The sequence below is a fragment of the Kryptolebias marmoratus genome, linkage group LG23 (genome assembly GCF_001649575.2).
Source record: "Kryptolebias marmoratus isolate JLee-2015 linkage group LG23, ASM164957v2, whole genome shotgun sequence".
NCBI classification, from domain to species: domain Eukaryota; kingdom Metazoa; phylum Chordata; class Actinopteri; order Cyprinodontiformes; family Rivulidae; genus Kryptolebias; species Kryptolebias marmoratus.
Genome location: NC_051452.1, coordinates 10070407 through 10094613, shown reverse-complemented (window position 1 = coordinate 10094613; position 24207 = coordinate 10070407). Strand labels below are relative to the sequence as shown.

The 24207-nt window shown below is 39.4% G+C and overlaps 3 protein-coding genes and 1 long non-coding RNA gene across 7 annotated transcripts in view; 2 read left to right on the top strand and 2 right to left on the bottom strand.

The window, feature by feature from the left end:
- Positions 1–625: 625 nt before the first annotated feature.
- LOC112451123 lies at positions 626–3968 on the bottom strand. The gene is made up of 3 exons (XR_003039876.2): positions 3855–3968; positions 1342–1455; positions 626–1177 (listed from the first exon to the last, which is right to left on the bottom strand). It is a non-coding gene; the product is annotated as an uncharacterized LOC112451123 (long non-coding RNA).
- Positions 3969–5855: 1887 nt separating this feature from the next.
- On the bottom strand, positions 5856–10599 carry LOC108245005 (B- and T-lymphocyte attenuator). 2 transcript variants are annotated; one of them, XM_025009463.2, is made up of 6 exons: positions 10039–10599; positions 7204–7521; positions 7068–7118; positions 6793–6912; positions 6673–6707; positions 5856–6587 (listed from the first exon to the last, which is right to left on the bottom strand). In XM_025009463.2, the coding sequence occupies exons 1-6, from the start codon at positions 10130–10132 to the stop codon at positions 6261–6263; spliced, it is 945 nt and encodes a 314-aa protein (XP_024865231.1). In that variant the 5' UTR covers positions 10133–10599; the 3' UTR covers positions 5856–6260. The 2 variants fall into 2 exon arrangements, with proteins under 2 accessions (XP_024865231.1, XP_017287104.1); XM_017431615.3 differs by having other exon boundaries at positions 6793–6915; positions 10039–10589.
- A 639-nt stretch (positions 10600–11238) lies between these two features.
- On the top strand, positions 11239–17612 carry LOC108245000 (splicing factor U2AF 35 kDa subunit). Of its 2 annotated transcripts, XM_017431605.3 has the most exons (8): positions 11239–11322; positions 11919–12006; positions 13121–13187; positions 14554–14603; positions 14916–15014; positions 15176–15309; positions 16696–16788; positions 16882–17612. In XM_017431605.3, the coding sequence occupies exons 1-8, from the start codon at positions 11279–11281 to the stop codon at positions 16988–16990; spliced, it is 684 nt and encodes a 227-aa protein (XP_017287094.1). In that variant the 5' UTR covers positions 11239–11278; the 3' UTR covers positions 16991–17612. The 2 variants fall into 2 exon arrangements, with proteins under 2 accessions (XP_017287094.1, XP_024865229.1); XM_025009461.2 differs by having other exon boundaries at positions 16696–17612.
- Positions 17613–19138: 1526 nt separating this feature from the next.
- LOC108244998 (cystathionine beta-synthase) overlaps positions 19139–24207 on the top strand; it is a 15539-nt gene continuing 10470 nt past the window's right edge. The window contains exons 1-5 of one of the 2 annotated variants that reach the window (XM_017431603.3): positions 19139–19282; positions 22178–22463; positions 22651–22757; positions 22955–23089; positions 23214–23293. In XM_017431603.3, the coding sequence (XP_017287092.1) occupies positions 22186–22463; positions 22651–22757; positions 22955–23089; positions 23214–23293 (600 nt within the window). In that variant the 5' untranslated portion in view covers positions 19139–19282; positions 22178–22185. Of the gene's footprint in view, positions 19283–22177; positions 22464–22650; positions 22758–22954; positions 23090–23213; positions 23294–24207 lie in introns of those variants that run through there. The other variant, XM_025009467.2, reaches the window with a different exon arrangement.

The window sequence follows — 24207 nt, the reverse complement described above, 5'->3', positions numbered from 1 at the left end:
TCTGATTTGCTCATTTTGTCAGAATAGTGACCAGGTACAGTATATATGTCAGTGTAAAGAAATGGTTATGCTACATTAGCTTTCGAACAGAAAGCTAAACACTTTAGCTCACAAGCAAGTTGGAAAAAAATTGCAATGTGAGAGAAAATATTGTTAAACTGATCTATGTTTTAACTAAGAAAGGCATTTACATTTATTAAAGTTTGTTGGCTGTCCTGTTATATCAGTTTGTTCTTCCAAAATGAGTGTTTAATTAAGAAATGGTGGTGTTAACATGCTAAATTAGCTTTAGCTTTTAGCGTAGCTGAAAGCATCACAGCGTCTTAAAGAGCTAGCTACTTAATCATTTTAACTTAATAAGTTAGGATTTTATATTTATTAGTTTAACTTTGATATCAGCTGTTGTTATCCATGTTTTTGGACTTTGGATTTGTTTTACTAATGACTTGACAAATCTCTGCAAGAGTTCGATGGTTTTAGATTTCTAGATGTATTTTTTCACTAGCTTATTGAGCAAATCTTAAAGATTTTCAAGTATGATCATTTTTGTTTGACCTCCAAAGGAAGAAATTATAAATAATGACACTTTCTGAGGAATATTTGCTCATGTTTAATCTGTCCCTGACTGCAACGACTCTATTAATACAGACAAATATGTAACCATGAAGAAAAGTTTAATCGGAAATGAGACCAAGCATAAAAGCCAAAGACGAACATAGCCACACCAATACAGACAATCGCTTTCATACGTGGTATTTGTGCAGGAAGTGTGCACAGTAAGTGTCACCTGTACAGGAAATAAAACCGTTACCTGTCGTGTTGCTTCGAGCGCACTCGCTGTGCATCACAAGCAGACTGAACAAAATCAGTTCCACACATAAGCAAACTTCCACTTTATGCCTCATTAGTTTGACTCACAGGAATTCATAAAAACAGTAGCGCACGCCGGCAGCATTCACAGTAATACCAACGAGGAAACTTGTCTGTTTGAGTTTATTTTGCCAAAAGTCCTTATATTCTATTGACAATCTGCACGTTTTGAACCAGAAAAAAGCTTAACTAAATGTTTCAGCTGTTTAAACTCAGTTTAACAGGAAAGTAAAATAGAACTACAGATCATTTTCATAGATGTGGTTTGAAGGCTGAGGACAAGAATCTGGTGTTTTTCTGGATTTTCCTGCAAAACAGATGCCCAGTAAGATTAGTTAGTGTTTACAAAATCATGAGAACAAACGAGCACTTCGCTTTGGCATTGATGCTACCAGTCTGTAGCGGCTCAGTCTGTGTTTTTACTTAATCGTCTGTTATTTATGTCTCTGAGAAAATATTAAGAAGCCTCACCTTTGCACTGTATGTGCGATTTAACGCACAAAGATGTCACAATGATGAAAAATGCCACTAGTCCAAAAATTCGGTACACAAAATGCCCGAAACCATTCTGAGCTGGTGGGGTTTCTGCAAAAAGACGGGAAACATTTCAATCAAAACAAAACCATCAGGGACATTTTGGACATTCATGATCGTTGGGCAACAAACAGCAGCGATGATTCGTAACAGTAAATTACATTTTCTCACCTGGAGTTTAATTATTTGTAAATCTAAAAACACATTGTAGGTATATTTATTCTGCAGTGGCACACAGAAATAGTTTGTCCTTGGTGCGTTTTTGGAGCCAGGTGGATGAACAGTGTACGCACAACTGTTTTGCATGTTTTTTTCCCTGCAGACAAACTGCCGGCTGCAAAGAATGAATGTGTTGTGAGAACGTTCACACCTCTGCAGATTAAGCTGACACTCTTTCTAACACTTTCTGACAGTACTTTTGACCAAGACACGAGCTGAAAATAAACAAAACAATTTCAGAGAACTTCTTATTTCTCTTCCTTTATTTAACCAGATTTAAAACCCCACTGAGCTCAAGTCACAAACACAGTAAAACTGACATTGTTAATTTATTCTTTCTAATATATTCTTATTTAATTATTGGTGTCATTAGTTCAGTGGGAGATCTGATTAGTAAAAGAGAACAAGAACCCAGAGCCCCCAAAGGCTGTTAAAGACAAAGCCAACACGCTGGCGGTAATGTGTGCATCAAAGTTGAGCTCTATGCGCTTAATCCCACCATCTTTTTTTCAGCTTTGGGGTATTCTTTGATTTATTCTCTTCTGTTACTATTTCAGGTCAGTAGTTTTTCCGTTTTGTGATGACAGAGCTGAGACACCAAACAGAACAGGGCGGCAGTTTTCCATTTGGTAAATTTGCGCTTTTTCTTTCCTGTTGCTTTTGTTGTCGAGTCTATTTGATTGTGATGCAAGCTATAATTTTGCCATGCAGATTAATTTGACATAAAGTCAAAAGAGTTTCTAAAGTCTGAAGTGGAAATCCAGATTTCACATTTACTAAGATTTATAAAAGAGAACCATGAGGACACATAACTTTATAAACCTGGCTACATTTCTGCCACACAAAGTTTAAAGCGTCCGGTCACCTGTATATGTTCTATTTATGTTTAAATTCATGCATGTGTAAAAAAAGCTTTTCTTACTTGGAGCATTTGTCGTTTCTTTACTTGTATCATTTGTATTTTTAACGTGATCTGTAAAACGAAACAATGTTTTAAGGCTCAGCTTAAACGATTTGAGTCGAACTGATCAGAATGTTACGTTAGTTGTGTGTTTTTCTGCAGATGTAAGACAATTTTTCTCAAGTTATTGTGGCCTTTGAGATCTAATTTGTATAAATATTAGATAACTGACAAAGTCACTCACCGCCGACAGTGATGAAGATGGTGTGACTCACACTCTCTCCACTTTGACACCGATATGAACCTGAGTCACTTCTGTTAACATTTTGAAAGATCAGGTAGGACACCCCATGCTGCTGTTTTAAGGTTTCCCACTTTATTTTCATGCGATTGTTACTGCTGATATTGACCCAAACCAAAGTTCCCTCTAATTTAACCCAGGAGACTGATGGAGGTGAGCTGCTGCAGAACTCGACTGGACATTCAACCCTGAGTTCTTCTCCAGGAAGCGCTTTATAAACTGTGTTTCTGCGCACCATCACAACTAGTGTGCAGTCTTCACCTGCAGCACAAAACAAAACATAAGAAATAATACCCGCATGAGTGCTTCTCTTGCAACCTGTTAATTATAATTTTAAAAGCCGGACCAAACTTGGTCCCACAAAGATGCGCAGGTGTTTTTCGTGCTGCAGCTGTGACCACCAAACTGTGCTTCGACCACAGTCTGAGCACTGTGGCTTTGTGATCTATGCTGCCTAAAAAACTAATTTGTTAACTTTTAATTAGAAATAATGAATGGTAACGTGTGTATGAAGTTGCTAAGATTTCCATTTCCAAGATGTTAAATACCTTTAATGGCCAACGTGAAAGCAACCTCCTTTATTCTATTTGTTGATGGTTGCAAAAAAAAACAGGTTTTACATCCATTTTGCTTCCTTGTATCATCAGTAAAAGTGATCTTTTGGTGCATACTATAGAGAAACTCAACATAAATGCAAATTCTTAACCTAAGCTCTGCGATATGGCATCAAATACTCAACGTTCAATGCATTACTTTTAATTCTTTTTTGTATTTGGCTCAAATTTGAAGTAATAATGTTGTGTGTTTAGGCACGTCTTTGTGTTCTGTAGAGCTGCGAAGCTACGCAAAACTCTGGATTATCTTTAAAAAAATATTGTTTAAAACCTTCTTCAGTCACTATATTTCTCATTAATTTTTCCACTTCTGTGGTAAAAGAAAAATATGTGTTAAGAACGAGGGTCTAAATAAATTATTTGTATAATATGTTACAGAATTATGGGAATAGAATAAATATAAAAAATAACTTACTGTCAGCATTCAGAGGGCAAACTTGCACAGCTGAGATGAGAAAAATTACAATAACTTTGCAGCTGCAGGATTTCATGTTGGGTATTCAGTTCCACGTCAGTAAAGTCTGGCGTGTTCTGGCTTTTTGCAGAGTATCATGTTTGGTTACCTTTACTTCCTGTTTGTGATTACGGGGGTCTTTGCAGTTCCTTTTGTAAATGGTGTTGCGCTGCGTGTGCTCATTACAGGGAAATGACATTTTCAGCACACGTTTAAATCTTAGAAGGTTTGAAGTGTTGGGGATTTTAGAGGAAACATTCCTGCTCTCATGGTAACAGGTTGATTTACAAGAAAAGAATCCCAACGAGTCAGTTTCTTATAATTAAAATCAATCAAGTTTATTCTTTTTGATTGCACACAGTGATTAATATACATTCTGCTTTTCCCAGAGAATTACAATCAGTAATTAGAAAAGATTATCAGTCATTCAAAGAAAGAAAACGAGTCACCTAATGTCAAACTGGTAGTAATACATTAAATATTACTGTGATATAATTTAAAGTTTCTCAAGAGTGATTTCAAGTCATGCACTGGTTAACAGCATAAAATCAGTTTTAACTCCTGGTAAGTTCAGCAAAAGATTCAGAAGAACAAAATATTAGTTTAAAAATAGTTCCCAAAATGCTTTGATAAATAGAAGGCTCTGCTATATACAGTATAAGTTTATTTTAGCTCTTTTTTTACCTGATTTTTAGAGGATATGACATTTTCATGATAACAACAAGCCAACATACATTTGATATGTCTGTGACTATCATCCCAGCTATGTTGCTTTTAATTTTATAATAAAAAAAGACAAATTAACTGTTTGAAAACCTTAGACTTGTAGGTTTTTAGCAGAGTTTGGTCATTAGGTGAAAAAAGGCACGTTTGATGCAGAGCGTTTTTAGCTGCAAATTAACACAAATTTGGTGTTATTTTGAAATGTTTGTGGCAGCGACATGATGAACGTTGGTTTAACTTGAAGTATCCATGTTCCTGCGAATTCAGGAGCATTTTATCTGTCCGCTTATCGCCCCTGCTGTCGTTGAGGCAAGCGATCATTTAATTACCTGTGTGCGTATGTTTGTCACGGTCTGTTAGTCAAATATCTCATAAACCACAAGTCAGATTTTAATGAAACTTTCAGAAAAATAATCACTGGATGTCGTCTACATCTACAAATAAATTACTTTTAGAGTCTACTCAAGATGGCCACCACATATAATAAACCTTAGCGAACACAAAAATGGTGACAGCTCGGTAATTTTTACAGATATTGGGCTAAAATGTGTCGTGGTGGTAGCTGAGAGTCGTCCCCAACACATACTACGAGCATTAAAAGACTGTTCGAGCTCTTGTGATAACGAGCATGTTATTATTTTTAGGATTTGACCTTCTTTATGCATTACTTCAAGGAATGTCGGGCCTTTAATTCGGTTAACGTTTGTTCGTTTTAACAATGTTGTCATTCATTATTTTTTATTGACAATTAAAAACAACACTCTTTCCTTTAATTGTCTAAATTGGCTCCAGTAAGATTCAACAAAAAAAACATTTCCTTGTAAACAAAATACGTCTTGCAGCTGTTTTAGGGAGTAAACAAGTAAACATTATTTATTTTCTTGTGTTTTCTTTGGTCTTACGGAGTAGCCTACGCACCTGCTACATGCTAACAACAACTTTAGCACATTTGCTTTTTCTTTTTACAACAGTGTTTAGCCACAAGGAGAAAAAAAAGCAGATTGTTCAAAATTAAATTTAAAAAATCTGGTTGCAAGATTTTTATTTTTGGTGACCTCTGTGGCTAACTCTGTAGCCTGTTTAGCTCAGTAAGTTAGCACTTAACAGCTCAGTCCTTGTTTAAACCTTTTTTAATCGACTGTGTTGGTGAGTACTGACTATTTTATTTTATTTTTTTGTAGTTGTAACATAGCACCATGAGGTTAGAGGGTGTTAAAAATAAAGTAAAGGCTGTTTTAACATCTATTAGCCGTCAGTTAGAAGTTGTAGTTCATTTCCTGTTTGGTTTCCCTCCCCTGCTCTGGGAAAGATGCACTCATTCTTCTGTACTGTTTGCAGTGGTTTTGATGCAGATTGTATTTTCTTTCCACTTGATTTGAGTTCATAAGTATCAGATTGCATCCCAGAATTAATCAGAGTGGAAGCCGCACACCCTGAGGCGGCCATGTTGATGTTAAGTTGTGTTTAAAGTGAATCCGTCCCTGCAGGCACATTAAAGCTCCAGGGATTTTGTTTGGGGAAAGGGTCGGTGTTTCCAAAATGTTGACGAATTCCTGCTGGGGGAAGTCCTCCTGAGCGCGTGGAGAGGAGAAACACCAGATTCAAACATTCATCAGTCCTCTAGTGTGATTCATCCCTGCAGTCTTAAACCAAACGTATAGCTGCGTACTCCGTCTCCTCCACCTCCCTCTGGGGTCGAGCGCTGGTCCTCGGCGACGCTCCGTGGTTCAGAGCAGCGTACACGACAGAGTTATTCTCCTCTGCCGGTTCTGCGTTTCTTTGTCTGTTTCTGTTCTGTTTCCTCTGGTCGTAAAGTTGCTCCTTGTTCCCCGACCTCAGCTCGTTGGGCTGCCTCGGCGTCTTTCTCTCACTGGGCCTCCGGCTCGGTGGTGGGATGGGGCTTCCTCTGGGCGAGGGCTGCAGGCTGGAGGGACGTGGGGTGGCCTGTTCAGCCAGGGGGATCTCTATGTACTGTAAGAATATATTTTGGTTAAATCTTTGAAAGCATAAACATTAGGGAGGGAGATTATGACTGGGGAAGGTTTTCTTGACTCACCTGATTGTCAGTTTGTGTCTCAAGCTTCGGTTTCCCTGCAAGATAAGCAGTTTGTTCAATTTAACTCTGACTGTGTCAGTTGTTTAGTGACATGCAGAAAGTAAGGAGTGAAAATCTTACTTTTACAGCCTTTCATGGCAATCATAGTTACAATGATCACTATGATGATGAATGCACCAGTCCCAGCAGCACAGTACACATACATCATTATCTGCTCTTCAAGTTCAGATTTCTCACTGCCTGCTAGAAAATAAATATGACTTTATTAATGTAAAAAAGACCAAAATTATAAATGTTTTAGCACATATAATATGAAAAGTTCTGTTCCCCGTCCTGTCACCAGCACATGTTCTACATGTTTATATTCATGCATGTGTAAAAAAACTTTTTCTTACTTGGAGCATTTGTCGTTTCTTTACTTGTATCATTTGTATTTTTAACTTGATCTGTAAAACGAAACAATGTTTTAAGGCTCATTGTGGCCTTTAAGAACTAATTTGTATATATATTAGATAACTGACAGTCACTCACCGCCAACAGTGATGAAGATGATGTGACTCAAACTCCCTTCGCTTTCACACCGATATGAACCTGAGTCACTTCTGTTAATGTTTTGGAAGATGAGGTAGGACACCCCTCCCTGCTGTTTTACGGTTTTCCACTCTATTTTAATGCGATTGTTACTGCTGATATTGACCCAAACCAAAGTTCCCTCTAATTTAACCCAGGAGACTGATGGAGGTGAGCTGCTGCAGAACTCGACTGGACATTCAACCCTGAGTTCTTCTCCAGGAAGCGCTTTATAATCTGTGTTTCTGCGCACCATCATACCTGGTGTGCAGTCTTCACCTGCAGCGGGAAGAGGACAAGACAGAAGAGAATTCATATTATTAGATGCAGAAAAAAAAAAAGTTTCTACTAAAGTGAATCTAGTCAAGGCAATTTATTAATAAAGCACATTTAAAGATCAACAAGTTGCAACCAAAGTGCTGAACAAAAATAAATAGCAACAACCAAAAACAGCTGTTCAGATAATCCAAGTGCCCGAGAAGGAACAGGTTGGAGTAAATTGGAGAGATATGAGGGTACAAGGCCATTTAGGTATTTCTAAGTCAACAGGAGAGTTTTAAAATCTATTCTGTGGCTCACAGGAGGCCAGTGAAGTGAAGACAAAATCGTTGAAATGTGTTCAAATCTACGAGTTCCTGTTAAAAGTCGAGCTGCATCATTTTGGACAAGTTGGAGACAAGAAAGGGAAACCTGACTGACCCCGACATAAAGTGTGTTACAGTAGTCAAGTCGGGTCGTGATGAAGGCATGAATTATTTTCTCCAGGTCCGGTCTGGTCAACCCTGACTTAGGTTTAACTGTCTGTCTTAGCTGAAAAAAAAAACTAGTTAATCTGCTTAGTTAACTTAAACTCAGAGTCAAGCGTTATCCATTAAGATACAGGACGAATGCCAACAGTAGAACTAGAGCTGAACACAATAAAGAAGAGTTTGACTTTCAGTTCTCTACCAACTAAACTAAATTCTTCCAAATGAAATGATCTTTTTAATCAGTATGAGGGTGAATGAACTATGTGTCGTCTAGAAATAGAACTACCTTATTATTATCATTATTACTATAACCGATCGTAGTCACTCAGCCTGCATGGAAGCATCAAAGCCACGTTTGGTGCTCCTGGACAGGTTCATCAAAGATCTGGTGTCCCCGAGGGATCCAAAACATTTTATTTTGGCTTCATTTGACAAAAGAACGTTGAACAAGTATTCACCAAACTGTAGGAAACACAACGTCTTCTGAACTTAAAGCAATTCTTCCAGGTTTTCTTTGAAATATACGTGTATATTTTTTAAAAAGGTGAATTTCAGCCAAAACATTGTCTTTTTATTGCAAGTCGTGGAAGTAAGTAAATATAAACGGTGGGGATTTTCTGTTACGTAGCGATTTTAACCAACAACGTATTTTAAGTTATTTTAAACCGTTTAAAGATGACTTTCTTGGTTTAATTTCCTCTTTTTTTCTTTCAGCTGTTCCTGTTTCAGGGCTAACCACAGCAAGTCATCTTCCTCCCTCTAACACTGTCCTCTGTCCTCTGTCCCCAATCCAACTACCTCCATGTCCTCTCTAACTGCATCCACATATCTCCTCTTTGTCTTTTATTTCTTGGGTTAACAGTCTTTCTTTTTGATTATTTATTTCATGTAAAGCCAGACTACCTCAAATGTTGTAATTTTATTTTATTTTTGTAGGAAGTTTGACATAACTAGAAATTGAGAGTTTGACTTTTGCTTCCTTAAGGTTGCAGCCGAAATATTTTCTTACCTATTTTGTAAAATCGAATGTAGGATGAAATACCCCAACGCTTAAATGATAGTAAAGAGAATTTTCAAAAAAGTGATGAATGTAAACTTTAATTTGAAATGGTAAAAAGAGATTCCATGAGTTAAAACAGAAGTGAAAGCAAGCCTGTGACATATCAGAGTTTAAAAAGAGCATTCAACAAGTGACGTTTTTCAGAAATAAAGACAGGGGGGCCTTCACCTCGGGGTAAAATACTGTGTGAGAATACTTTAATAATTTAGAAATACGATTTCTCAAGAATTTGAGCATTTGAATGACAGATCTAAAGATAATAACCTGATAAAAAAGTCAAGTTTTGGGTCAAGAAGTAAAATACTACATCATATCCTGCATGTATTACGTATAAGTATGGCTGTAATTAATCTGTGTGGTATAGTGGCCTGCTTGCAGCCTGTTTCCTGCCTCAGATCTTTGGTTTTCTCAGTCCTGAGCCATAAATTATTTGTGCCTCATTAAAACACATTTAACGGAGAATCGCTCTACGTTAATATGTCCTTTTACTGTATTTGTTGCTTCTGTGAACAGTAGCTCTTTGTAGATATGTCCACACGTCTTCCTGTAAGATTAGCTTATTTAAAACACTCCGGCTATTCAGCTGGTGGCCCGGGGGCCACATCCGGCACACGGGTCAGCTCATTCCGGCCCACAGATGAGTTCATTTAAAGTAAAACTAGACTAAATCCGCAAAAAAATTAAAAATAAAAGCAGTGAGAGAAACATTTAAAAATCCTGACAAATATTTCCATTAAAGAGGTGGCTCCTTTACATAGATGATCTAAAAAGAAATTAGATACAATAAAATTGGATTTTAAAATTGAAATTTTAAATTAAATTGCTCGTTGTCCGGCCCCTGAGCACTTTCGCTGAACAGCCCTGGTTTAGAGAATTTGGGTTGTGGTCAAAGAAAGCTGACTTTTCATTTTTTAAAACTTACAACGGAAAAACAAGTAATGTTGTACAAACACCGAGGCGACACAGTGTGGGAAAACATTCACTTACTGTCAGCCTTTAAGGTGAGAAACAGAGCTGCCAAAATGGACAAGTTCAAGACAGCCCAGCAGGACTTTGGCCTCATGATGCCTCCTGTCATCATCCAGTTGTAGGCAGGTTGAATAAGAGGTCCTCCACGAAGCTCATCGTTATTTGTTAAACAAAACAGAGCGACGTTGGAAGGGATAATAAAAACGTGCTGCTTCCTCTTTCTGGCGTCGACTTAAACTTCTCACACTCTCCACGGTACAGTACCTCTTCCCCCTTCTACACGGAGGGGATAACAGCAGTGACTGTAAGCCAGTGGGTGGTCTCGCTGCTGCTGCAGATTTTGCAGGTCCAGATCAGTGAAACTTCTCAAAACCGGGGTTTCCCACCTGATCCTCCTGCTGCAAACATCTTGTGCTGTACTGAAATCTCCCTCCTTCACATGCTCTTGTCATTTCTGAGGCTTCTTTCTGTCTTCGCACCGTGAGACCGCCTTCATCATTTCTTGACAGCGCGTGCGGTTTGCCATCTTCAAGCAGACTTCCTCTCCTCTTTCTCCTTTCCTTTAATCTTCACCTGGTGCATCTCCTGCAGACTTGGTCGACCTTGTGCAATGCGCTGTGGTTTCAGTGGAGAATTTAAAGCTCTCTGAAGAGGCCTCTTCAATGACTTAAATGCCCATTCTGTTGATGGTTTTGTCTGTGGTTGTTATCGGCCAACGCCACTGGTGAACAACTGTTTATCTCAACATGCTTTCAGCTCGGGGTTACGATAGGGTCATAATTTAAGAAAGAAACTTGAAAGAAGAAGAAGAAAAAAATTATCATTTAAATCTAAATTTTCTATCATATGGGCCATACTTTTAAAAAAACAGCTTCAAAAGGGCAGAATACAAAAATGAGCCAGGTAAAAACTAATAAGACTTAAAAAGTATAAGCTCAGGTTCATGTCAAAGTTGTAACTTTGCATAAATGTGTAATAAATGGGTGGCTTTGTATTGTAGTTTTAAAGTTTTTTTTACCACTTTCTTAGTTAAAGAAGCGTGGATTTGCAAAACTCTCCCAAAATATTTAAAATTAGATGCATAAATATCAGAAAAAAACTTTGTATAATTTGTAAAATTAGTAGAAAAAGAAGGGATTCTACTCAGACTGATTTTGGAACAACAGCGCCATCTTGTGGTGAACCGTCCCCAGCCGTTATTGTAGGCGTCGTCTCGTTACGTGATGACGTAGGTGAATACGCGCAAGACGGGGCGAAAATGGCGGAGTATCTGGCGTCCATTTTCGGCACAGAGAAAGACAAGTAAGTTATATTACACAATTTTTATAGCGAATTCGTTGCTTCAGTTGGGACCTTTCCGCAAAGTTCGCTCGTAGCTGCTTTTATTCATCGCCAGCTGAGTTTGGTTTGTTCCCGCGGCTCTGCTGAAAGCCCGGCTCGAGCTCGAATTAGCGGAGGGAAGCTAACTGTGAGCTACCGCATTGAATGAAACTCACGAGTCTTCCCGTTACCACGAAGCGACGTCGTGCTGCGGGTTTGCGCCGAAATCTTTAGAAACCAGTTATTTTTAATATGGTCACAGTTTTGTGCTGTACTTTTTGTTTCTATTTTAAGGCTAAAATTCAGGATATTAAAGCCGCGTAGCGCTTAGCCTACAGCTTGTTAGCCTGTCAGTAGCTGCTTTAAGTCATTCTGTTTTGTTTCGTTTCACTGGTGGAGAGCATTAAAAAGGTCCTTTATAATTATTTAAAAGCTGTTTATAAATTAAGTTTCTGTTTTTTTCATTATATTGTGTAATATATATATAGAGAAAGCACAATATCCAGAGCTGTGTCCTTTAGCAAAATAAAACCATGTGGATTTTGTGCTTGTGGTGACACTGTTTCTCCTTTTTTCAGGGTTAATTGTTCATTCTATTTCAAAATTGGAGCTTGCAGACATGGAGACCGCTGTTCGAGATTGCACAACAAACCGACCTTCAGCCAGGTGAGTTTCTCTTCAGATACCTGTAATTTTATTGTAAAAGGTGGACATAAAACCACTAAGCTCACTGTAGGTAACAGTTTTTTACATGCTTATTGTTTTAAAGTACGCTGACATACAGACAGGGTGGTATTTTTATGGCTTTGCTGGATTCCCAGCTTTTTAAAGATAAACCAGTGTAAATAATTCATGGAAATAAACTGTATACATATACTGCAACTAAAAGTACATAAGATGAACGAAATGAACTATTGTCTATAATATGGACTGTCTTAGTCATTCTGCTGAAATAACATAAATCTTGGTTCTAAGAAAGTCCAATTAAAGCCTCAAATTTAGTTAAAATCCAAGTCTTTTGAGGCACACTCATCCCCGTCCATTTTCAGTTTCCTTTTTCTTTTTTTAACAACATGAGGATCAGGGTTGAAACTTGTCGGTGTTTTGCTCAGAATGTGCAATTAAATTTATTTGTAAGTTGTTTTTGCTTATAAAAACATAATGTTTTGCCCGCCTTTTTTAATCCCCTGCCACCAGATGCAAAAGGCGATGATGTTTTTGTGCATGTCTGTGTATCTGTGTATTCTCCTGCCGTGTTAGCAAAATATCTGATGATCTAATGGACAGATTTTAATGAAAGTAATCATTATATGTACGCCTACAGCTCACTCCTTCCGTCTCAAAATTTAGATTTTAGTTTAGGACTCTGACATGAAAGACGGTGTGTGATATGCATTCTTCTTTAAAGATTGCTAGACCTTTATTTTCTTTCTGTTGCGTTTTAGCTCCTGTGTTTTGGATTTATAAACCTGTCCTGGCACTTTAGCTGCGTGTTTGACAAAAATCTGTATCGTAGCATTGTTTCTGCAAAATGAAACTGTCAAAAATATCTTTTTTTTTTTATTTGTCCATGACTGTATAAGTGGAAAGAGTTAAGCACACAAGCTCAAATTAATGTATATTTATCTTAGGTCACAATATTTGCTGTTCCTTTGTTTGTTTTTGGCAGCCAGCTTAATATCATGTTATGTCTTCATTGCTGTCAGGCTTTGTCAACAACTAAAAAAGGAATTTATCAGTCTTGTTTGACCCGATGTCTCTGTGTTTTTGTGTCCCGCAGACCATCTTGATTCAGAACATCTACCGTAATCCCCAGAACAGCGCTCAGACGGCCGACGCTTCTCGCTGTAAGTCTAAAGAGTATTTCTTATCAGAGCTGTTCTGAGGTCCTGATGTTACTTTATTGTTTATAACTTAATACCATTTAAAAAAAAAAAAAAAAACTCCACAAACATCTGTGAGAAACTGAGCCTTAATGTGACTCACGGCGCAGAAAACAAGTGTCTAAAAAAAGGAATGCCAAAGCAAACACAAGTTCCAGAAGATAAGCTGGGAATACTTAGAATCACAAGGTGGGGGTGTGAACAGTAAATATACTGAGCTCAGTTTAGCAGAGCTGAAGTAGACCCCCTCATACAGGTAGGTGTATTATTGGATTAAAATCCTTTCTCTGAGATTTTAAATTAACCTTGTTTTACTTTGGATGCTGTGGCAGTTACTTTAATTTGATGAAAACTGACAAAGTCAAATAAAACACATTTTTATTTGACTCTTTCCGCTAAAGAGAACAGAAGCGGTGTTCTTCTAATTTTAGCGTTTAATCAAATAGAGAACAATGTTCCAACTCGCTCTGTCCAAGCTTTAGATAAACGGTCCGATGTGTGGCACTTTTACGACTTTGCCAGCATCAGAATGGCCCTGTAGAGAGGGAACATGTTGCCCAGACTGAGATGAAGTCCAGCTAGTTTACAGCCTTAACCTAACAGCAAGGCAGTGGGCTGTTCGCCTTGTTTCTACTCCAACCTCTGAAGGATATTCTTATTTTTGCGGTTTCGTCTCTCGGTTAGTCCATTTACAAACAGCAAATATCTAATGACATTTTTTTCCCTCCCCAGCTCAGCTGTATTTGGTTTGATTTTTATCACAGAAGCTTGTGTTTTGTATTTCAGACCATTTCCCTCTTGAACATTTACCTTCATAACCTTCCAAACTGCCCAGTCTGCTGATGGTTTACACTGTAAGTTCTATCTTTATCTGCAGGACCCTCCAGCACCGACTGCACCTGATTCATTTTATTACACCAGCCTGAATAAATCTGGTTCAGTGTAGAAACACGAGCTGTCTAAAGCGGCACAGGACTCCCTAGAGTTAGAGTTAACGGCCTCATGCTGTTTTTGCATGAATCTTTTGGCCTTATTCTTGCTCATGATCACAGTTTCTCAGTCATGACAGTTACTCAAACAGTTTTGCAAAGAAAATCAGACATTTGCAAAATTTGTTTTAAAGTAAAAAAGAAAGAAAGAAAGAAAGAAAACACCTCAAACCTAGTTTTGAGTCTTTGCTTCTGTGAAGTTTAGTTTCAAATATACAGAATCTTTACATTAAAAAACGTTTCCGGGCCACAACCATTACAGCAACATCTTATGTTCTTACTTTTTTTGTGAAAAGTCCTAACAAGCTTGTCCTTGACTGTCTCTTGTTGGTGTTTCGCAGGTGCAGTCAGTGACGTGGAAATGCAGGAACATTACGACGAGTTTTTCGAGGTGAGTGAACTTTTGTGCTCGATGCTCCTCGGCGTGTCTGATACCGGACAGTGCAACATGCCAAAAAAGTGACCGGGGCTGTGCTGATGCAACGAGTGTTTACTGGTTAGAAGCCAAAATGAGTGCAACAGCTGTAACTTTCCTTCTCATGGAAAATTTGGGTATCGGATCATTTTTGTAGATCTGAAAAAAATCAAATAAACTGAAAACCTGCTTGGTGTTTGTTTAAAAGTGAAGTTAAATATCTGTAAACCTTTTTAATTTAAAAGGATAATTACACATTTGATTCTTTTCCTCTTATGTCCTGTTCAGGAGGTGTTCACAGAGATGGAGGAGAAGTACGGAGAGGTGGAGGAGATGAACGTGTGTGATAACTTGGGCGACCATCTCGTTGGCAATGTCTACGTAAAGGTGGGGGAATTTTTTTTTTTTTTAGAATAAACTGACAGAATTGGATGTTGAACTGGTGATAGAAAAAAATGCTGATAACTGAAATATTTATGATACAGACAGCCAGCTTGTCTCACGGCGGCTGCCACTTACAGTGTTTAAACTGTGATGTCTGTTTGTAGTTTCGCCGTGAGGAGGACGCGGAGAAAGCAGTCATGGACCTGAACAACCGCTGGTTCAACGGCCAACCCATCAACGCAGAACTCTCCCCAGTTACCGACTTCAGAGAGGCCTGCTGCCGCCAGTATGAAATGGGGTGAGTTCAGGCAAGAAAACCGCTCAAACCCGTTTACTAAAGGAGTCTAAATTGTCTGTTTAGTTCTCTTGTGCCATTGTTGAGTAAACTCAAACAAACTGAGTATCCAAGAACTCTAGGAACTCTTGAGTTTCCTGTTTGCAGTAAAGGTTTTGGCATGCGGATTCTGACTATCCCTCAGTTCTGAGAAAGATTGGTTTGAGGATAGTTAATGCTTGTGTGCATAGTGCTTCTTTATCTCTTCACATCTCAACACACTTTGAAAGAGAAAGCACTTACTCAAGTGTGAGCCTAACATCCTGTTGTGGTTGTATGTTGGTGGTGTGGTTTACACACCAGTGATCAGAGGTTCAGACCTTACTTGTTCTTTAGGCCTGATTACAACACGAGACCATATTTTAGTCTCTGACTGTCCAGCCTTGAACATAAAAACAGCAGTTTTCCTGCTTCCTGACAAGGTTAAGCAGAGTTTGTTCTCCAGACTCGTAGCTTCTAGCCATAACAAAGAGGCCTGGGGCTGTAGACTGAATGTGTTTATCCTGGCTGTCCAGCTCTTCAATGACGGTTAGAAAAAAAAAAACATGGTAGCTTAACAATAATCTGGCCTTTGTTTTCATATCTGAGGCCACAAACATGATGTTCAGCATTCAGATAGTTTGTATCTTGCAGCACGTATCTCTCGGGACCTTTTCAGGCTTTTTATCCAACATCTAATCCCATTTGTGCAGACACCATTACCGCCACAAGTAGGTTGTAGTAACGCTACTCATTTACCTGTCTACTCACACCTGCAAAACTCATCATATCGTTCTGAAATTTGACTCTCCCTGTAACTTCACTGAACTCAGGCTCTCCTTAAAGAAGGATCGGTTCTATGCTGCTTGTTGTCTGGTGTTGGGGGAAAAAAACGTATGCTGCGTTGGCTGCAGGGTAAAGAGGTGGGAAGCAAGTCTCCATTGAAGCAGTTCAAGTCACAACAAAGCTCCAGTGTTCACTGCTGCCCTTTGGCTGCATCACGATCTGATCTGACAGTGAAACTTGCTTCAAGCGGAAGCTTTGGAGGGGCTTTCTTTAAAGTTCAGTTTATACCGATACAATAAGGCTTAGGAGGAGTCTACCTGGTCTCCAGCATTGGAACAGTACCAGCTGCTCATGTTCATTTAGAAACAAAGATAAGCTTTGTGTCCTTCAGTGTTTTTCCTCTGAATTCTGGCTTGTTTGTGCTGCTAGTGGTGAAATGCACTCCCTGCTCGGGGAGATAAAGAGTGAGGCTCGGTGGGCTGGCGTGAGCCTCAACTTGGGTCACTAAGAGCCAGCTTTTTATGGCAGGGCTCCATCTATTGAAAGGCTGGTCGTTTTAACTCTTCGTGCACCGCTGTCTTACAGAGAGTGCACCCGAGGCGGCTTCTGCAACTTCATGCATCTGAAACCCATATCACGGGAACTTCGAAGGGAGCTTTACGGCCGCCGCAGGAAAAGGTACGGGCGGGTTTTTTTTTTTAAAGGGAGGGAGGGGAATCTTGGAAAAGCTCTTTCAGTTTGTAAAAGAACGTTTCTTGTCTCCGTCACCAGGCACCGCTCTCGCTCCCGCTCCCGAGAACGACGCTCCCGCTCTAAGGATCGACGGCGCGATCGCGAGCGGCGGAGGTCGAGGGAACGAGAGCGCTCTGGAAGGTTCTGAAGAAGCCGAGACCGACCCACTGAATCCCTCCTCCCCGACTCCAGCAGTGAACAGTCTTTTGGGTTTTTTTGTTTTTCTTTTGTGAATTGTTGGAACTATTCTTTTATTTGTTTTTTGTTTTTTTTTTTGTTTTTTTAAGACAAGCTTGTGTCGCTTTCTCAATAAAACAGATTTGTAACTGCACTGGCACAGCTTGCTCACATGAATAACTTTCAACAGAAGAGTTAGTGGCTCTTTGAAGTTAAAAAAAAACAACTCCATAACGGAACAAGAATGGTGTCTTGTTTTTCTGCTTTAAATACTTTCAGTTTCTCTTCTGAAACAGTTTGCATGACTGCTGTATCGGCACGAGCAACGTTTAAAGCTGTTAAAATGAATGAAAGAATTTGCCTTTAATCTTAAAGGTTGAAAGATATTTCACTGTTATTATTTGTTACTTTTTGTTAACCAACACTGTGAGCTGGTTCTGTTTTAGTCGGTTCAGTTAACTTCAAGTTTATGTCCCCAGAATGACACAAGTTGTAAAATAGACAATGTAAACTGGCTTCAGAGAGGTACAAGGTGACTAAAATAACAAAGATGATTGTAATAAATGCAAGGCCGGTCAAGTTCTTCCACTAAACTCCCTCATCCATGTCTTCATGGATCTTGCTTTGTGCACTGGTTTGCATGTTGGAACAGGAAGGGGTCATCCCCTTGAAATTGTCCAAAATGTCTTGGCACTGTAACGGCAAAAAATAATCAACAAGTAGTGAGATGCCTGTTTCAAAGAATCACGAGAAAGATCTTTGTCTTGAAAAAGAATTTTATTCCGAAGGCAAATGAGTGTTCGGAGACCCCACTCACTGAGCTCAGTCAGGAGAAGAGCCCCAAAAGAAAGCAACATACACTTTTATATGGAGGATTCATTACATCATTTTCAGCCACACTTTTACATAGTTACTGAACATCTTTGTTTCTCACGAAGAAGATCTGATAATACAAGGAGTGAGAACAAATCAGTCAAGGTGCAGAAGGGAGTAGGGAAGGACCAGATTCTTCCTCAGTTCCTACATAGAACAAAGAACAAAAGCATTTCAAACCTTGATACAAAAAAATAACAGAAGTAGAAGAACTTCATTACAAGAATCATAATTATTGTTATATATTTTACTATGGAAAAGAACAACTAAAATTTTCCATTACAGTACGCTGAAACATTAAGAGCTCCTTTTACTGGAGCCCAACTCCACACCATAATCCTCCCTCCACCAAACTTTACTCTTGGCACAATGCAGTCAGACGAGCCATTCTCCTGGCAGCAGTCAAATCCAGACAGAGAAGTGTGATCCGTCCCTCCAGAGGACACGTCTCCACCACTCAAGACTCCAGTGGCGGCGGTCTTTACTTCACGGCATCTGACACTTTGCTCTTGGTGATGGAAGGCTTGGATGCAGCCATGGAAACCCATTCAATGAAGCTCTCTACTCTCTGTTCCTGATCTGAAGGCCTCATGAAGTCTGGAGGTCTGTAGATGTTGACTCTGCAGAAAGTTGGTGACCTCTGTGCTCCTTAGCATCCTCTGAGCCCACTCTGGTTTTATGTGGCCAAGTTGCTGTCGTTCCCAATCACTTCCACTTTGTTATAAAACCACTAAGCTGACTGTGGAATGTTTAGTAGTGAGGAAAATTCACGACTGGACTTGCACATCCTATCACAGTATGACATTGGAATCCACTGAGCTCCTGAGAGGGACCCATTCTTTCACAGAAGAGGTCTGCATGCCTACCTGTGGCCATGCAAGGGATTTGAACACCTGAATTCAAGGATTTGGATACGTTTAGTAATATGTTGTGTGTTTGTGAAGCATTGTGAATGTGTCTGAGAGCCGAAAGTGTTGCATTTTTGGTGCCTCCTTTTAACAATCAAGCTGCCTAATCAACACTTGGACATTAGCTCATGAGAAGCTCTCAAGATGTCGCCACGCGCGGAACTCCGTGCGCGGCGTGTCGGGTCACTCAACGGCAAACAGGTGGCGCGGGACAACTTTAACTCGGCGTTTTCCCAAACTCCCTTATTGAGAAAGCTCTGCTCCGATTGGCCGAGCCGTCCAAACAGACGCCCCCGCCGCAGCCAATCGCGTCTCGTCTTTTTGTCACGTCCTTTGCGTGTCCTGCACGTGCGCTTAGCGGCTCCAAAACCGGTGGCTCGCGCTGGGGAGGGTTCATTTTCTCAGCGGCTTTTTTCTGAGGCTGTCGAGCATCTTTTCGGGGACGATTTTCCTGACGTTTTTAGGCGCTTTTAAACCACCAGGTGAGTGCATCTGACTGGGGAGAGAACCGGAGACAGAAAAGATGTAAGAGCTAGGCGCTGTTAGGTGTTTTTTTATTTATTTATTTACGGATTTGGTGAGTTAAACAACAGAGGACGAGGAGCTGATGCAATATTTTCACTGCGTAGTTTTGTTTTTTTGGGGTGTAATACAACATTATTAACAAATCATTTCGTTTACATAGCTTAGCCGAATTGTTGTTTGTATTTTATTCTGTAAGACACATTGTCTTCATCTGTTAAATCCTAATTTTTTTACGGTACCAAGACTGAATAGTAATTACAGGCAAAAAATGCGCTAAATTCGGTACATTTTTCAGATTAATAATGTTGATCAGTAGCCCATGATGACATTCATCTTCTCATTTATTCACCATGTTATATTTATAAAACTAAACATTGTGTCAAAACATTGTGTGTAGCCGATTATATAGTTTTTTTATTTTTGTATTTTTATTTTAATATATGTCCACTTTTGGCCATCTGCAAAACACCAGAAACCCTGTCTGCCTCAAACTCTGAGTCTATTAATAGAAAAAGTCCAAAAGAAGCAACTCATTTTCACATTTGACAGCTTAAAAATGCATAAAATGTTTCACCTTTTGCTTCATAAAATAATTATCCAGTTGTAAAATAATGGTTGATTATTTTTCCTCTGATCAGCTGTCAGTTCATGTTTCACTGCACATTTTAATGCACAACCATTATGATGGTCACTTGAAGTTATTTGCATATTTATGCTGATCTGTAGTCATATTTTGTTCTCCTGAAAATGTAATGTTAGATGTTGTGTTTCTAAGGCCAACATTCCTGCTGTTCACCTTTTTGCCAACAATTTGCTATGGCTCACTGAGGATATTTAAAGCTTTCTCCTCTCCTGTGATGTGAAAAAGCGGATTCTTTGGTTAACCGAGCCCCTTTTTAACCTTTCAGGTCTTATAAATCTGCAGGGCAGCATCTGGTGAACATACCAGCGGTGCTTAGAAACTAAGCAGACTGTTTAAAAAGTCGTCATTATTTGGTTTAATGTTGCCAGACTGATCAGGTGATCGGTTCACTTCAGCTTTGTGGATTGGATTTATGGCTTATTAAACACAAAAAGAGAATTTTCCTCCTTTGTTAAATTCTCTTTTAAGTCTTAAAGTCACTCTGCAGCCTGGCTGAATACCACCAGAGGATCAGGTTCCCTTGTTGAACCCTGAAAGGCCACCACATACCACATGCTCTTTCCCACATTTGCAGTAGTAGTGGCAGCCTGGGTAGCTTTAATCAGCCGTGGTCACAGAGGTTACATGAAAACGGGAGAGAACTCGACACCACTCTGCTCCTTTTCCAGCAGGAGATCAAATGTTTCACCGCCTTTTGCGAGAAAAAAATCCAATTAAACAATCTAAAAAAGGTGGAAGTTTGTGTTTATTCAAAAAGAGTAATGGATCACCGAGCATTCATTGTATTGGTGACTGTTTTTGTTCCGTTCAGAGCTGTTTGTTTAAGAAGATGCAGCCAGTTGAATGTGTGGACATAGTTCGAACTGACTTTTAGGGGCCCCGGCCTTGACAAATGGCCCCCGGTGTGTGTCCTGCCTGTTAGTGAAGGTTCATGTGCTGCCGCTTTAGCTGAGAGATGGAGGAAACTGCTGAGCGTAAATGAACACCGCTTGCATTCGAGCATTTACCAGATGAGTTTGCACAATAATGATTACGCATTTCCATGGCAGGTAAATTGTTAAATTTGGTTTTATACCCAAAAATGATCCAGGCTGTGACACAGAACGCTGAGCTGGTTATGTTTTGCCTAAAGACAGGGAAACTATTGGTAGTAATAATATTTTTTTATATGAAAACATAAGCAAATAAAAGTATGACAAGATCCCCATTTAAAAGTTGGCTACAGGAGCATGTCTGCAGATTTGTGCTGATCTCAGCGTTGTGATTATAAACTGGCAATAAGAACATACTGAACTCCAAATCTGTGAAAGTTTAAAGCTCATTAACATCTTAAGAAAAGCCCTTTTCCGTTTTTCTTTCTCACTTTTCTGCAAAATGACTGATGCAACCCAGACTGACGCTTGGATCAGTTGCTCTCAGTTCTGCTTTCTTTTTTTTTTCTTTTTTTCATAAATCTTCCATCGAAGTAAAACCTGTTTTCTCACGATGACGAGGCGCTACGATCAGCGATGATTACGTGCGGGAAGGAAATTGTGTAGGAGGAGGAACGGCGGCTGTGCCAAGCCAAGATTTATTTATTTGTGTTGTCATGACTCAGCATTAACAGGAGGGAGTTGTTCACCGTGTTGATAAATACATTTAATGGGAGTGTCTGTATTTTTTTGTCTCTCAGCTCACACGGTTACTGCTTCATCTGGATTTTAAAGACTGTCGAAGAAACTCTTTAATGTGTTTGAAGGCCCAGAGCAGCTTTATTTTAGGTACTTGGGTATTTATAGGGGCTTAAAGGAACTTGGCAATAAATTCCTAAAAGGATTTTCCTGTCTCGTTTACTTGCTTTTTGATATTTCTTTCTTTTCAAACTAGCTTGATATTATTTCCCCCCCCATAAGTTTATCTCAAATAAATAAACACCTGCTATGTGATTGTTTCTTCTGATTTTAAAAAGAACAAGCGTGTTAGTGTGTTAAATTAGCATTTGCTTCTTCATAGAGGCTTTAAAGACAGGCTGGCAAGCGTTCAGATCATTAGTGCTGCAAATGATTACCACAAATTATCTTTCTGAAACAAAATCCATCCTATCTTGATGCTTTGCCTTTAATTTATAAGCATTTTTGTTGACCAGGCTGTTCTTATCTATAGTTTGTTTTTTATCTGCAAAACACAGTATCTATCGGTTACATAACCCCGTTTCCTGTTTTCCCTGCAGGGTGAGTCATGCCGTCTGTTCCTTCGTTCAAAGAAACCTCCGTGAAAAGCCCAGTGTGCCCGCACGCTGCCAAGCTGCACAGCAACGGCAGCGGCGAGACCAAGCTCCAGGAGGCCTCGTTCCCCATCAATGGAGTCGAGGGCCACGAATGCTCGAACAGAACCATTCAGATCCGCACGAAGAGCACGAGCCCCGAGAGGAAATGGATCCGGCCGGACCTCCCCAGCCGCTGCACGTGGACCGCGGGAGCCTCGAAGGCCGACTCGCCTCACACACAAGTTCCCAGGTGAAGAATGGTGTTTCGAGTTTTATATTTTTATTTTAATTGGAGATAAAAGTTGGGTTGTTTGTTTTAAACCGGCGAAAGTCATTTGAGATCGTTCAGTAGGACAAGCAGAAACAAGCCTTGTAACATAAAGTTTATACGTTCCTGTTGCTGAGACTTTTGTTTTCGTCTCGTTTGCTCCTCCCAGGGCCGTGCCTCCTGCCATCCTTCCAGACATCCTGCACCGAATCGGTGACACTCCCCTGGTACGAATCAACAAGATCCCCAAAGCGTTTGGACTCAAATGTGAAATACGTGAGTCATTTGTCCGTCAAGCTGAGACACATCTTAAAACAGACACTTAATACATCAGCAGAGTGCAAACATGGGAGGGGCAGGGTTTGTTTTCCTGTTACTTGCATGAATCAAAAGAAAGGCAGTTCAGGGTTTGTCATGTTTCAGCTTATGAAATATATTTGAAACAACTCAGTTGTTGTTATGTGTGTTTTTAGTGGCCAAGTGTGAGTTCTTCAACGCTGGAGGAAGTGTTAAGGACCGGATCAGCCTGCGGATGATAGAGGATGCTGAGAAAGCTGGGAACCTCAAGCCCGGGGACACGATTATCGAGCCCACCTCTGGAAACACCGGTAACTATCGCCGCATGCGTTTGTTCTGTTGTCTTCCCCTGTGGAAACACGTTTAAAGGCGTGCCCGGTGCACTGATTGATTGAAAGCAGCGGTGGTTTAAAACCTGCTCGTGTGTGTCCTCAGGTATTGGGCTGGCTCTGGCTGCGGCTGTGAAAGGCTACCGTTGCATCATCGTCATGCCTGAGAAAATGAGCATGGAGAAGGTGAGTTCTCTGTGATGTTCCAAGGAATCATTCAGATCTTATGATCTGGAAGGCTTATCAACAACTATTATCTTACCTGTTGCAGGCAGCTCTTTAGATGACCTCAGTTCAGCGAAACGAGTTTAATTCTGGCCAGAATAAAGAGCTAACAGCTGTTCTGAGCGAAGTCAAAACCAAGGTGGATTTATGCCATCTTATGATCTAAAAACAACTGATTACAATATGACAGTTTTCCTGCAGGAAATACCACATGGTGCACTGAAAGTGCTATAGCTAGTTGCTTCTGCTATTTGTGTTTTCAAATAACAAATTATTCTTATTTAAATAACTGTTACGAGTTATTTTGTGTAAACGTTTATAAAACAGTGTTAAAATGAACCACCTGAGGTCGTAGCTGTTCAGAATCGTCAATTCAGTCAAATTTAAACTCTGTTTTTAGAAACTGATTGTTCATAACCTTTCCACAGAACACCACCTGAAATGATTTGAACCATTGCTTCTTTTTAAAATTCTTCATGAATACTAGGATTTAACAGGAAGGAGCAATTTTTTAATTCTATAAAGATATCCTTTTATTTGCAGAAAACAAATCAGGTTTTGTTTGTCCTGTTTGTGTCTTAGCCCTTTTGTGCTAATGCTTTTATTACATTGTTTTTTATAAATGTCTGTATATGAACCCAGTGTTTGTGTTTTTAATATTTTAATTGTGTGAATGCTTTTAAGCATTCACACCATTGTTTTCCTGTTTCTCTTTATTATTGTGTGAATGCTTTTAAGCATTCACACCATTGTTTTCCTGTTTCTCTTTATTATCTATTATTGTGTGAATGCTTTTAAGCATTCACACCATTGTTTTCCTGTTTCTCTTTATTATCTATTATTATCTATTATTATCTATTATTATCTATTCTTTA